Source organism: Pecten maximus, chromosome 16 (assembly GCF_902652985.1).
Source record: "Pecten maximus chromosome 16, xPecMax1.1, whole genome shotgun sequence".
In the NCBI taxonomy this organism is placed as follows: Eukaryota; Metazoa; Mollusca; class Bivalvia; order Pectinida; family Pectinidae; genus Pecten; species Pecten maximus.
In genome coordinates, this window is record NC_047030.1 from 13,722,734 (window position 1) to 13,737,635 (window position 14,902).

The 14,902-nt window shown below is 33.7% G+C and overlaps 1 protein-coding gene across 1 annotated transcript; it reads left to right on the forward strand.

The window, feature by feature from the left end:
• Window positions 1-30: 30 nt before the first annotated feature.
• Window positions 31-11,840, forward strand: LOC117344926. Its single transcript, XM_033907809.1, has 5 exons — window positions 31-961; window positions 1,635-2,279; window positions 5,598-5,644; window positions 7,040-7,186; window positions 8,088-11,840. The coding sequence occupies exons 1-5, from the start codon at window positions 199-201 to the stop codon at window positions 8,169-8,171; spliced, it is 1,686 nt and encodes a 561-aa protein (XP_033763700.1). The 5' UTR covers window positions 31-198; the 3' UTR covers window positions 8,172-11,840.
• Window positions 11,841-14,902: the final 3,062 nt, after the last annotated feature.

Below are 14,902 nucleotides of genomic sequence, written 5' to 3' on the forward strand. Positions count from 1 at the left end.
ATGTAAAGTAAAGAAACAAACCGAGGTAGTCCGAAAGTAGACCTTATCCGGTTGCTATGGTAAATATGAAGCGAAATGGCGGTGTAAATAAATTCAGCAAGCCCCTTTCGGATAGATAGGGGCATCATTTCAAGCCAGGAGGCTAACTGGGACATCATTTGCGGGATATGCGTGTAGGCCTCCACAAAATAATGAAGAATGACTGCACAATCAGTTTTAACGAAAGGGAAATTCCACGATTTCACATTTCGAAGGACTGTTTCAGCATCCCCAGGAAATGATTCAGATGCTGTTGGGAGTTCTCTAGGGGGGCGTGTCCCCATGTATATGGACGCTACTGCCCCAGCTGTTATAAGATTAACACACACTGGTACTAATAGCAAACCAACATCAGCCTATTCTACAATTTCCACAAGAAACCATTTATTTGACATCAATGAAACTATTGTTGTCCAAGAGTCTCACAATACAGGGACAATTGTAGGTGCTCATTCCGATCACAAGGCAGCACAGAGTCACTCACAGCCATTTATCTATCCAGATAGATTGCCATCTAGAAATGGCTTTATCACCGCAAAGCAGTCGTTATCACAAATTCAGGACAGTCGAGCATTAGATGTTGCCGATATCCACTCCTTATTAACGTCTGATGCTAACCGCAGACCATCATCACGTATACTTCGGGAAAATACATCAAAAGATATCAAGCCACCAGATCATGAATTCACAGATTTGGCAAGATGTAAAACTGCCACTACACTTAGAAGTGGTTTTATTGAGGAAACTGACAATCATACTTGCCCATCAGGTCATTCCGATGAAGATGATAAAGACAAAGACAACGGTGATCAAGTTGAAGATAAAGACGAGTTGGAAGACACCTTCCCCTTAAAAGGAAATCCCTACCTGCAGGAGCCGGACATCGTTATCAATGTTCCAAGTAAATCATCGACTAAGAAAGGTGTGTATACATTTTGTTAAGTAGAACTTATTTTCAGATGTCTGTTTTATTACTACTGTTATTCTCTTTCCCTAGATCAAATCTTTTTTTTTTCTTTTGTTGTTGTTGCTTTTTTTTTTTAATGCATAATGTATAATACATGCACATTGAATGATAATATCAATTTAATTCCATTCTAGTAGTATAATGGAAGTTGTTATAATTTATGTCTATGAGAAACATTTGAAGCTGCATGAATTGTGAATTGTTAAACTTTCAGTTATTGCTACAATGTTTTGAAAAAAATGTGTAGCTATTGTGAAAAATCATGAAACCAGTGATATTTTAGTTTTGGGTAAATTAGTCTGAATGTTCATTTATTATAAAATTGTATGATGTGATTTTACTTCTAGCATTTTCTTCTCAATAGATCCTATATATTTGATATCACATTGTATGACTTTATCAATGATAATTCACTCTGTCAAAATGAAATATTACAAATATAATGATAATTTATATTTCCAGAATTAAAAAAAAAAGTGTTTTGAAACAAAGTTCATAAGTAATAATATTATTTTGTGAGTAAAGTCTTTCAGGATGGAGTTGGTGTCAATAAAGTTAATTCATCAAATACTAACATATGTATTATGTTTGAGGGCTCATCTGTTTTGCTGTGTTTTTTTTTGTACAGGTAAAAAGAACAAAAAGAGATCTAAATCTTCATTGAGCACAAAGATGAAAATAAAATTACAGACAAGTAATAGACTTTATCAACAGAGTAAGATGAAGATCATACCACCAGCAACAAAAGTAAAATCAGACAAAGAGAATAGAACCTCTGCAAATGACAGTACATTTTCAAATCTATCAAGTGTTCTACAAGCTCAGTGTAAACCTATCACATTAGTAAAACATGAACAAGTTCCAGTTTCATCACCAAAACATACTCATAGGTCTGGTGCTATGTCAGAAATCTTGCGACCAAAAATTGCTCAGATTGATGCTTTAAAGCCGTACAGCAAATCATCAGGAGGATCTAGGAGAGCAGGAGGAACAGATTCACTAACTTCTCAAGAGAAATTGCCTCAAATGACGATAAATAATCTAGTGCAACAAAATTCAAGTCAAGAACCAAGTGTACATATGTCTTCAGGTAGTGATTTACTGAGTACTTCAAAGTCTTTCCTCCATAATGAAAATCGTGTGACTTATTATCAGACGTCTGTAAATGAAATTACAAAAGTAACCAAAGTGTATTTATCTGAGAAACATTCCGGTACGATGAAGGACTGTGGAATGGAATATCCTTGTGCACCTCCTGCCACACCAACACCAGGTGAGTACTGATGCTTCTCTGAGCGATACCTGTACATTAGAACTTGTCTGATATTACATTAGAGTATTTCAACATTATATCCTATCCAAACCAATGCATACTGCTGTTGTTATTTCACTTCTGGCATTTCTTGTTTCATGAACATAAAAAAAGCAATGGTTCCACTGAGTGTCATATTGGACATGTTTAACTATAAACCACTGTATACTTAAAGTGATTAGGCTAGTAGGGGGCTGTGGTGGCTGAGTGGTTAAGGTGTACCAACACTTTATCACTATCCCTCCACCTCTGGGTTGCGAGTTCGAAACCTACATGAGGCAGTTGGTCGGTGGTTTTTCTCCTGGTACTCAGGCTTTCCTCCACCTCCAAAACCAGGCACTTCCTTACTAGTAAATGACCCTGGCTGTTAATAGCACATTAAACCAAATAAACCAAACCAAAAGCTTAGGCTAGCAGGATTTTTCCCTCAATTAGCCTAGTTGGACTGATTGTATGCTTAGAGAGCAAGAAGTCCCGAGATCGAGTAATGCGGTACTTGTAGTTAAGTACACTGTATACGGGTATATGCATTGTTGTTCATGAAAGGATAATGCAATATTTATTTATTCTTCGTAAGGAATGTTGTTCTCCAAAATGAGGAACAATATTGTTGTTCAAATGATTTTTACTCTTTAAGATGAGTAACAATGTTATGGTTCAAATGGAACATTGTTCTCCAAGATGAGCAAAACTGTTATGGTTCTAAGGATATGTTGTTCTCAAGGATGAACAACAATGTAATGGTCCAAGGGAATATTGTTCTCAAAGATCAGCAATCATGTTATACATAGTAGTATACATGAAGTTCAAATGATATGTTGTTCTCCAAGATGAATAACAATGTTCTGGTTCAAGTGATATGTTGCTCTCCAATATGAGCAACAATGTTTTGGTTAAATGGGAATATTGTGATGAGCAACAGTACTAGTGAGTAGTGTTATGATCCAAGGAATGTTATGATTCAAATGATATGTTATGGGAGAAGATGAGCAACAATGTAAGGGTTGGTATGGAATGTCATGTTCTTAGATGAGCAACAGTGTAATGGTTCAAAGGATATGTTGTTCTGCAAGATGAGCAACAATGTTATGGCTTAATTGATTTGTTGTTCTCAAAGATGAGCAACAATGTTATGGTTTAATTGATATGTTGTTCTCCAAGATGAGCAACAATGTTATGGTTTAATTGATTTGTTGTTCTCCAAGATGAGCAACAATGTTATGGTTTAATTGATTTGTTGTTCTCCAAGATGAGCAACAATGTTATGGTTTAATTGATATGTTGTTCTCAAAGATGTGCAATTTTTAGGATACGTCTCGTTTAGTTGCTGTACAAGGCCTAAATCAATGTAATCCTTGATTCCAAAAATGAATTGCATGCTGATCTTTTTTTCAGCACAAACGCGTTTAAGTGGATTAAATACAAATCCAGTATGTAATCTGAAATGACTGAATCCCTGACGAATGTAGAATCAGCTACACAATATACCTGTATACATGAATAACTAGTAAAGTATTGTTTCTGATCAAGGCTTCGGGTGTATTTCCTATACACATTAGACCGCCAGTATCAACCAGAGATTAATGTTAACATTCGTAGGATACTAAAGGAGAACTTGATATTCAATCCATTAAACAATCCATTAAATAATTAATACAAATCCACAAGGGGACATTTTTCTTCTATCATAATAAATACATAAATAAAACTTTCGGTGAAAACTATTTTTCGTAAATTAAAACAGCTACCCTCCTGTTGATGATATGAAAGTTGTATGCCCCCTTTTTCTCCTCTGAAATAACAATTGATTTTTGTTGTATCGAAAAATTGAAAACGTGTTGGCAAACACCCATTTATATTTCGTTTAAGCGTTGGTTATATTGCATTATAAGACCCTGAGCGTGTCCAGAGAATTTCAGAGTTATATAACTCTGTTATAGTTAATGCAGCATGTGTGGATAGCACAATAGATTGATCGGTGTCATGTATGATATTTTAGCGTTAACAAAATTTGGAGGAACCAAAAAAAAGCTATGAACAGTCTCTTTGGATTGGATGATTGAAGAAGTACAACGGAATGACAACGGTTCAGTCACCATGATCTAGCCAATGATTGAGTCACTTTCGGTACTGGCTGAAGTGGCTCAATAGTGAAACACCAGAATTACTATTTCAAAAGACGAGACCGAACCCAGAGTGCATGGATTAACACAGCTCAGCTACACACGTAGAACTGCATTGGATAAACATTACAAAGTAGCAAAGTGATCCTAAGCGTATCAATGCACACTGAGATTAAAATAAGATATATGGAAACTTGGAATTGAAAAGCATAACATTCTAAATTGTGGTGATGCGATTCATGTGAATGCAGAGGTACAATGTTTGCAGACACCAACATGTTTGAACGAAAATCTTATTGAGAATATGTTTAAACCATGATTTCATACTATGAATTAAACTTATCGAAGAGAGAATGTTAACTTAATAATGCCATCTACAGTGGCGTTATTTATCTGAAGGAGCGTCAACACAATGGATATGGACTAGCTAAACAGACCCCGTTATCATTAGGAGAGGATCCTTATAACTTGTTCTTGTACAAATGATCTGAGTGCTTTCAGATTGTCTACAGTTGTGGATGTTCAACATTTATATCTGCAAAATAGTGAAAGTTTAATCTAAATAACAAACCTGAACATTGATCGTTATTTATACATGTGACAATAATTTGTGAAAATACTGAAAAATGTATTACACGATGGGAAATTCTGGTTTTAAACCTAACGGTGGTACTTCACCCAGACTTGCAAGTGTACAATTACCGAAAGTGTGTAAACAATCCCGCGTAACTCTAGTTAATGTAGCGTCTAAGGATAACACGATTATATCGCCAGGTGAGGCTGTTTTCTATTATACCTTATCATGATGGGAAATATACGATAGCTGAAAATGGACGTCATTGAAAATACGAAACTTTCAAACGAAACAATATTTTGTTCGAAGACAATGTTATTGCGTGCTTACGTAGCTTTGCGTTCGAGCGAAATATTATTAGGTTTCTTTTATTTCTATAATTGTATATAAGTTTGTGTTTGTCTGAAGTTCATGAAAATCATGTATCGTCAAGGTCAAATCACATGTGCCAGTTTAAGCCCCGCATGTATTCGCATATAACCTTATATAACCTATCAATAAATCGTAAAATGTCAATGTTATTTGGAATCAAGTTCTATTAGGCCTTTCTATCAAATTAAAATTATCTGTTTTGTTTTTCAGATCAACTGAAAAAGGTGGAATATGTGCCAAGTATGAATGATATAAGGGTATGTTGATTATTAATATAAATTCTAATTATTAACAAACAATAAATTGAAGCCCCATTTCGGTTTGTCCATGTATTTGTTATTATATTCGCTTTCCCCTTTGTTTCAGTTGTAACATTGCTTAATTTAGGAGTTTTATAATTTATGTTGTTTTAGTTTATTCAGAACAAAATTTTGTCACTTAAATTAGTAATTACATGTAAGAATAAAAGAATATAGTGGTAATTGAGGATGCAATAGTCATCGTTATACACAGTGTCACGTCATTGCCGTATGGCTTTGTATACTCATGGGTATTTTTTTTTTTTTTATGACGTATATGAAGTCATCACTTTGTGTTTGTGGGGGATTCAGGGGATAATATGTTTAGTTATCTGTAGAGGTCAATGATTCTTTGTGTTCTCTCTGGTCAGTGGTTGAAGTGGAGTGCTACTGGTGATCAGGCCCCGGTTACATCAATGTTCCTTAAATTGAGAAAATTCGTTGTTTTCACGAATAAGCACATTAAAATTTTCCTTCAAATTCTGTATTATTTAATTTCGTATGGACATTTCGAAGTTAAGAAGATTCTAAATAATACTGATGAAACTTCGCTGTATTCACAGTCATTAACTATAGTGCGAAAAAAATACCCAACATTATATATTTATATGTATACATAAATGTATACTGTTAACTGCTTAAAGTTTACAAGTTGTGTTTATTTCGCGAAATTTGATACCCGCAAACTTGGTCCGATTGAAACAACAGCGAAATATAAGCCCCGTAAAATTTAACAACTATACATTAAACATCACGGAAAACCTTCTACATCTGTTCAATGATCCTTTACAATATTTCTCTAGATCTAACCATTATAGCATTCAGAGACGCAATAAAACCTGCCCAAAGACCGTTCTTACCACAATCTCCACGCAAATGTACCCACTTCAAACACTCGTTTCAATTTAGCCATTTTACCAGGCACAATCTAATATAGCCAGTGATGCACCAGGCGTCAAATTACTCTACTCTCTGATAATAAGATAATGCAGTTTTCTAGATTGTCCATACACATGCAGATTGATGGATTGTGTAGTGTTCAATTTATACAGGCCTACATATATGGTCTGTATTCTTTAGGGTCCATTTTGATAAGGTTTGTAGATTCATTCTTCAGGCGTTCTTTGTCCATTTTATATTAGTTACCATTTTTCATTGCACATGCTAAGCACAGGCGCTTGCATAGAAAATATCACTTTCGATTTTTTTATATGACAGCGGTATGTGTAATGTGTAAGAGGGCACATTACACATACCGCTGTCATATCAAAAAAAAAAAATCGAAAGTGATATTTTCTATTCAAGCGCCTGTGATGCTAAGCAGAGTTAATACTATTTGTATATCCCCTACAGGCACAAAGAGCTGTCAAGTTAAAGCTACAGGTGCTAGAAAAGGAAGCGAGCAAAAAGATGGAGAAACAGAAGGAAGAAAAGGCAAGACAGGATAAACTTCAAATGAAGGATAGAGAGAAGGAATTGAAGATGAAACAAAGAAATGAGGTAAATTTAAGTTCTAACATTTGTTGATTATAGCAGTATTTACTTAGTTGAGATATATTCATAATGTTAACGTTGAGTGCCAACACATGATTAGCAATCGAATAATTAAGCAACATAAACAACACAAGAAATGGACAAAAATATGTATATCGTGTTGGTTATAATTGTTTTTCATCCACCTGAAAGTGAAATTTTGTTCATTAAGCATTAGTTTTCATACTTTCGGAAATTTTACTGATGTATCAACACACACTATGTATATACTGTTTACATACGCGTATGTTTTATTCATGCAGTTACTCTAAGCAGTTATGTCCCCTTTACTATGTATGTAGCCTTGTCCAGAAATTTTTAACTGTTTTCTATGGCAAGCAAAGTTGTCTTTATTCACGGAGCAACATTGATCCAGGATTTTAACAAATTATTTAAGATATCTTATATATTTTATGAAATATCTTGTATTATATAAGATATCTTATAAACTTTGAATAAGATATCTCATAAACATATAAGATATCTCATAAACATAAAAGATATCGCATAAACATATAAGATATCTTATATAATTTAGTAAAATACTAGATCAACATTGCTCCGCGAATAAATAACAACTTGAATTGTCTTGCCATAGTTTTCGTTCATTTTTAAGCTTCAGTGATGTAGTCAACAAACGCTCTAATTGTGACCTGTTCACACCTTTTATCCACATATTTTAGGGCATGCGAGTCTTCTTTCTATGTCTATAGACGGATCAATTCTTGTCCAGGAAATTCCTGATACTGATGTCATTTGCTCATTATACTCTGTTTCAAAAGAGTTCCTTCTGTCAATTACATTCAGAGTAACTTATATGACTTGACTCTTGATTTTTTTTAAAAACCGCATTTATTCCTCTTTGCAGATTTATGCCCTGAACAAAGCCATGACAGAGTTAGAACAGCAAAGATTTCAGGAGTTTTGCTCTAAGAAAGGAATCGTGTTATGAGTTGTACACTAGAATAATACTCAACGGCCCATATGACAATCCACGTGTCCTGATTACATAAAATCTGTGAGGAAATCTTGTTTAATAATGTTGATGTAGGTAGTGAGTAAACTGTGTGTTCCTGAGCTTGTTATAAATCACGGAATGCAATGTATTAAACTGAGCAGGTTTAGAATACAGTGAGAAGAACTGAAATCATAGATGATTGTCAACATTTTTCAATTTTTGAAAATGTATGAAAAATGCCAATTACATAGATATTCAAAATACATGAATGCATTGTGTAGCAATTTAGTAAATAGCAAAGTACGTCCTGTTTTGGTAATCTTCAAACGATATCTTTTCAAGTCTGAAACGCGATTTATATATTTTCATTTTGAAAAATTATATCATTCCTGCTAACAAATATAGTCTATTCGAATACAATATATATCCGAAAGCAGATATAAGTCCAAAAAGACATTAGAGGCATTTGAGATATCTTTATTGAAATGCGTGTAACTATGCATGCCATGACATATTATTGTGTCAAAAAGCGATCACAAATTGATAGGTACTGCTTGATACATATCTGTACATGTATATTATAGCGATTAGGGTTTTCTATGATTAATATACAAACATCTTTGTTTTTTCTTAGACGACACATACAAGTATGGATCTTTTAGCGTTTACTTAATTAACTGCTAGTATTACGCCGACTGTATGGGAAAGGCTACTATCTATTAAATCAGGTCCTTTTATTTACAAGAAAACTTTTTTTTTATTTCTATTTTTCGTGCTTAATTTGTTAATGTAAATTATTCTTGCACTTATTAAAATTATGATAAATTTATTATTTATTTCATAATATGAAATAAATAATAAATTAATCAGAATTTGGTGTTACGCCAATTCCAATTTTTAAGTTTAATATTGTGCTTCGGTTTTAAAGATTCAAAGACATGTACTTTTAGTATATCCTTGGTCAAATTAAGTCATCATCTTATTGTTATGAATTTTTTACTTTTTTAACAGTTTTATTGAAAACCAGTGTCCAATAAATCCGCTTTACAGAGCTGAACATTTGTATTGAAAAGCCAGATTGAAAACATTACCTATGTATTTCGATATCAGTCCTAACCTCAGACTAAAATAGGTTATAAACAAACTATAACGTTACAAAATTAAGAATCAATGTATCAGTGATTTATCAATGATTTAACTAACGATTCATGAAAGATACTGAAACAATTGCATAACAAATAAAACCCCATTGGTGTCATTAAACTCAGACAGTCGTATTAATGGAAGGTGAAGAACAAGGTAGGCTGAGTATTATAATTGGTAGTAGGATTGTTGAGTTGGAAGTGATCTGGACTCCATTCTATGCACATCGTTCGATGAAGTTTACTCAAACTATATTCTAGCAAAATATTGTGGTATGAAAATGATTTACTTAATATGTAAAATGAACAATTAATTTATAATATATTGTATATGTGAAACCCTGACTTGGATGGGAGTTTGTCCGTTGCTTTCATATGGAATCATAGTGAAGTAATATATTACCTTCCTTTGTTGATGAAATAGTCTAGTCTGAAATGATTATATTTAATGGGTATGTTACTGTAATGATTTTGGTAGTTTTAGGCTGAGGCATTAGATTTGATTTATTTCTTTATTTGATATCAAATGCGAAATACTGCAAGTCAAAAGAAATCATTGAAAATGTTATTTATTTGCCATGGAATACAAATGCTAGATTTTTTTTATAAATTCTGCTAAAACAAGCAGAGATTCTTTTACAGATACAAAAATTGTCCTGCAACAACATCTCTTGAATTTAAATTTGAATTGAAGAATTTAAAAAAAAAAAAAAAAAAAACTTAAACAAATATGAAAATCACAAGCTATTGCTGTCATTTTATTGTTTTATCTTAAATTTGATAAAAATATCACTTGGAATTGTGAAAAGATAGCTTAACATCGCCATCTTTAACATGAACAAGTATTTTAATTCTATGACGTCATTGTTTCTATGATGCTGTAAGTCATTAATGAAGAGGGAACATTTGGCATATTAATTGTCATCCAAAATGCAAATGATGAATTTCCTTGTAAACTTTATATTTTTACACAAAATAATGAATGTTTTTATTAAATTTATTTTTATATTTTTATACCAATTTTCTTTTTACGTATTATATGTTGCATAAAGTGGTCTGTGATAAATAAATGGGATAACTTCTAGCAGAGACAATTGCTAGTAAAATTTATGTGTATTCTAACAGCTATTTACATTTCAAAGGAAGACAATACTATATATTTACTGTTAGCATTCAGTTGTTATTTATTGTAACATACGTACAATGTATTTCTCATTGTCTGATTATATTGTCTCCGAGATTGTCTTCATGTATGTCAATCGTGATGTTGACCTTTGATATATTCATCAGAATGTGAGGGATTTTGAAATTTAGTGTATAATATAGTGTTGTATCAAATGCTTGGGGAAGTTATATTCCCTTGTGTCCAAATTAATTCCTCGATTATTTTATTCCTAAAAGGATTTCCAGAATTTGTTTTCCCTGAAATTATTATCAAAGCTAGCTTACAAAGCTACTAAGTTATGTCTTTTGATTGTATCTCGTGTAATTTCAATTATACACTGTTTTTGCTAGGAGTATATATCTAATGTTGGAACATATAAAATGACATTTATATTATTAAGATTTTTTTTTCTAATGCTTTATTATTGAAAATGTGAAGTGTTCGTTTTATTTCAATCACTGGCATCATACTGCGTTGATTTACTTATATATATATTTGAATTCCCGCATACAAAATGTACTGGAAAATAACTGATATTTCGGAAATGACACTGACTCAAATGAAATGTAATCTATTGATTAGTAATGATAATATTCCAGGTTGGAATTAAACTAGAATTCACATATATTAAGAGCTTTGTAGTTAACGTCAAGATATGTGAAGCAAATCACTGTCTTTCAAACTTAGCTACACATTACTTTGAATACAATTTTCCTAAATAAGTGGTTTGCAAATGTGTTGAAAAACAGTGTTCTATGCTGAATAACAACTTAAGACTTCTTTCAATAATAATAGAAGAAATATCTTCATTAATTTTGAATAATTGCCAGATATTTGTTTTATTAATTTTAACTTAATATCAGTGTCCTCGGGTTGAAGATAGACTAAATGCATGTTGATTAGTTCTGTCCTTACCTTTAACTCACCCACACTAAAATAAATAAATAAAACGTGTGATTAATTTCGGGAAAATATTGAAAATGCGTGGTTGGGATGCCTCTTTATTATGGGCGAAATTTCAAATAATTAATCTGAGTGTCATTAATTGTATCAAGGACGATAACCCCTTGCCTATATATAAGGATTCGCCATGACACAAATTCATGTACTTTAAATGTCTCGACATCTCTTTAAATGTGTTACAAATCTATTCTTAAAGGACAAAATCTTTAGTTATAGTGATGTTCCTTCTGACATGGTCTATCACTTATTGCCAATTGTGGAAGTAATACAGTAAATGATATTATACTGTTATCAAAGGCAATTGCCTCTAAATGTTAAATTTCTAGTCAATCTGTCACTTATTTTCTGACCCCAGTCTGTGATAAATAATAAAATGGCAACATAAATATCAAGTGAATGTGTTTTGTTATAATTATACTTTTTTTCTTGCTGCAACCTTCAGCTAAGCTGGACCATGAGTTAAAAATGCATATTTATACAGATATAAATATATATACATGTACTAGTATATCATACTATATAACATTGTAACACAAAATGACGAAGGAAGACAGCTTTATGACTCGTGTTCTGACCGGGCCTCGAACTCACGATCTACAGCACCTAGCCAGAAATATATACCGAAATACATATGAAGAAACAGCTCTCTATGATATGTTAGTATCTTAAGTTGTGGTACTATGTTATATATCAAATATTTAGCACAATGTATAATATGCACTATGTGTTGGTGATCCGAAGATAAAGATTTGAATTTCCTGTCGTAGTTGTACTCGATGAATATTTGTAATATATGTACAATTCGCATCCATGTATGTAAATGCATTGCGATCCAGATATCATATCATCTAATAGACGACTTCCACAATGATCATGTCAGAATATCGGGCCGACTATAACTGCGCCATTGAAACGAGTCATAAAGTTGTCTTTCTTCGTCAGTTGTGTTACTATGTTATATATATATTATATATAGATATGTTATAGACCCGTCCATAAACATTTTTGTATTATAACACCATATAGATGTTTCGTCCTTCTAGGACCCATCGGTGATACTAACAAGGACCTTTAACGTGTTGATACTCAGGAGGATGGGAGGTGCGAAAACTCCATTCAATAAATATTATCATTTTGAATATTGGTGTTCAATATTTTTGACTGTTGACTGGTGAGGAACATCCGCACGCGCCAAAACACCCAAATGATACGATGAAGGGTTTTTCTGATCGTGATTTGTAATCAGTATACATGTATATATCTCTAGCAACGGTCCCTAGATTCGAAGTAAGATAGGCTACCACATAAAGTGTCATAAAAGGGTTTGAATGAATCCTTACAACGTACTGCGAGGCCAAAGAAACGTCAACTTTGGAGTAAGAGTTTACTGAAGACTTTTTACGCGTTCCTTAGCCTAATTAAATAGCATATGAGTGAAATCTTGTGGATTATTCAGGTAACAAAACAGCTGTTTCATGTCTTATCAGTCAACAGTCAAAACTCTCCCCTTGGTGTTGGGACCAATCCGATAAACTGTTTCCCTCGGGTTGATCCCAACACCTCGGGGAAGAGTTTTGAATGTTGACTGATAAGGCATGAAACAACTGTATACTATTGCACGGCAAAAATGGCTATTGCACGGTCACATGCGAACTATTGATCACCCGTGACGCTTTGGAATTTGGTCACATGCGAACTATTGAACACCTATGACGTTTCGGAATTTTGCCCTATCCTTTCAAGCGTCTGAGTGACTCAGATGTCAACACTGCCGACGACAGTCATGTTCTAGGCCTACGGGAAAGTCGAGATGTCAGTGGTTCTAACTGTGTTTTAGTGATTATGTAATAAAATAAGTCTATCATTGGTGTCTATGCAATAGTCCGGAATATTTGACCCTCGGTACTGGTAGTCGACGGATGTTCTATTGCACAAGGCCGAATATTCTGGACTGTTGCACAGACACCCTTGATATATTTGTATGCTGTTGGTATTTTGCAAACACTCCTTGATTTTCCTGGTTAAAACTCCTTTCTTGTCCAATGAACCATACATTCTAGGCCTTGTAGCAACTATTTCACTTAACTGTTTTGGCTGTTATAGTCATGTCGTCCATGTAGGCTCGTGTCGGTGGCTTGCCTTGTGCCTGATGTCAAGTATGGTCCTTGACTCATCTTTTCCACTGACTTCACCACTTATCCATGTCCGCTGCAAAAAGAGTCATTGAAATAGCGCGGACTGTGACATTTCCAACATCTACTCGTTATCATCTCGTTTCAAGTCCAATATCAATGTGAATCTTAGTTCCATCTTTTCTTAGCAGGTTATCAACATCTGATTGAAGTGCGAGTTCTACCAATTTTTGGGGTACTCACCCATAGGCATTTGCTAATCTAACCACACGACTACCAGTTCTCATTTCTTCTCTCTAGCTTCTCTAATAATCTCTCATATAACACTTGTATACTGTAGACAGCCTGAGAGACCCCTAGGATTCCACATTTTCGTACGGCTGTATCTAAATAGGTATCCGAGAAGACATGTTGTTTTGTTAGCATTGCCAGAAGTATCTTGCTCTCCACGTTCAAGAAGAGAAATTGTTCTAAACTGACTAAAATAGCCTTCTGCATAATACCATGGGTCTGCCAACTTTCCTCTCCGCAATACCACAATAGAAATTTTCAATAGCATTCTTGTTTGTTTTGGGCAACATTTGAACGCTCCTACGATATTTCGTAAAGACCCAGGGGTAAGGCTATTTTTGCCCTAAATCCTTAGCCCGAATTCATTGACTTAAGGAAACATGATAACTCAAAAGTTTCCATAGAAAAACATTACAGAAGTTACGGAAAGTTCCTTATCTAAGAATATGTCCTTAAATTCAACAATTCTTTCCTATGGAAAACTTAAGATAAAGGATTATGGAAGTGAGTCTGGTGACCTCACTTGTTTTCTTCGTGTGTTATAAGCTTTTCACATTCGTCGGAGTCTTCACTTATCTTTTCATCACTTTGCATGTTTCGAAAATATGTTCCTCAATAGGACACTCCAACTTCCCATCGGTCATTCTCTCCGGTAATATGTATTTGAACTGGTATGGCTTTGAAGTAAATCTTTGTAACGTACTCAAGCTTTCCGTATCTTTCTACGTCTTTCTGCCCGCCTCGGTATTTCCAAATTATCACAAGGGAAACCTTTCCTAATTTCTTCAAGTCCTTTCTTCTTTTCGTCTGCTTTACATCTCACTTCCAGACTTCAAAGATTTTCCTCAGACTTTTCATTTTTGAATTAACAATGTAGCTGCCTTATCTAAGGGACATTTAAGTCTGTGATTAACTTATGGACCGTCTACTGTGTATATGGTTAGCAAGATAATTCAAGATAAGTTACTGATGTGCAGCTACTAGATAATGCTTGTTAATTGAACCTTAATCGCAAAGAACTAGTTCATGCAA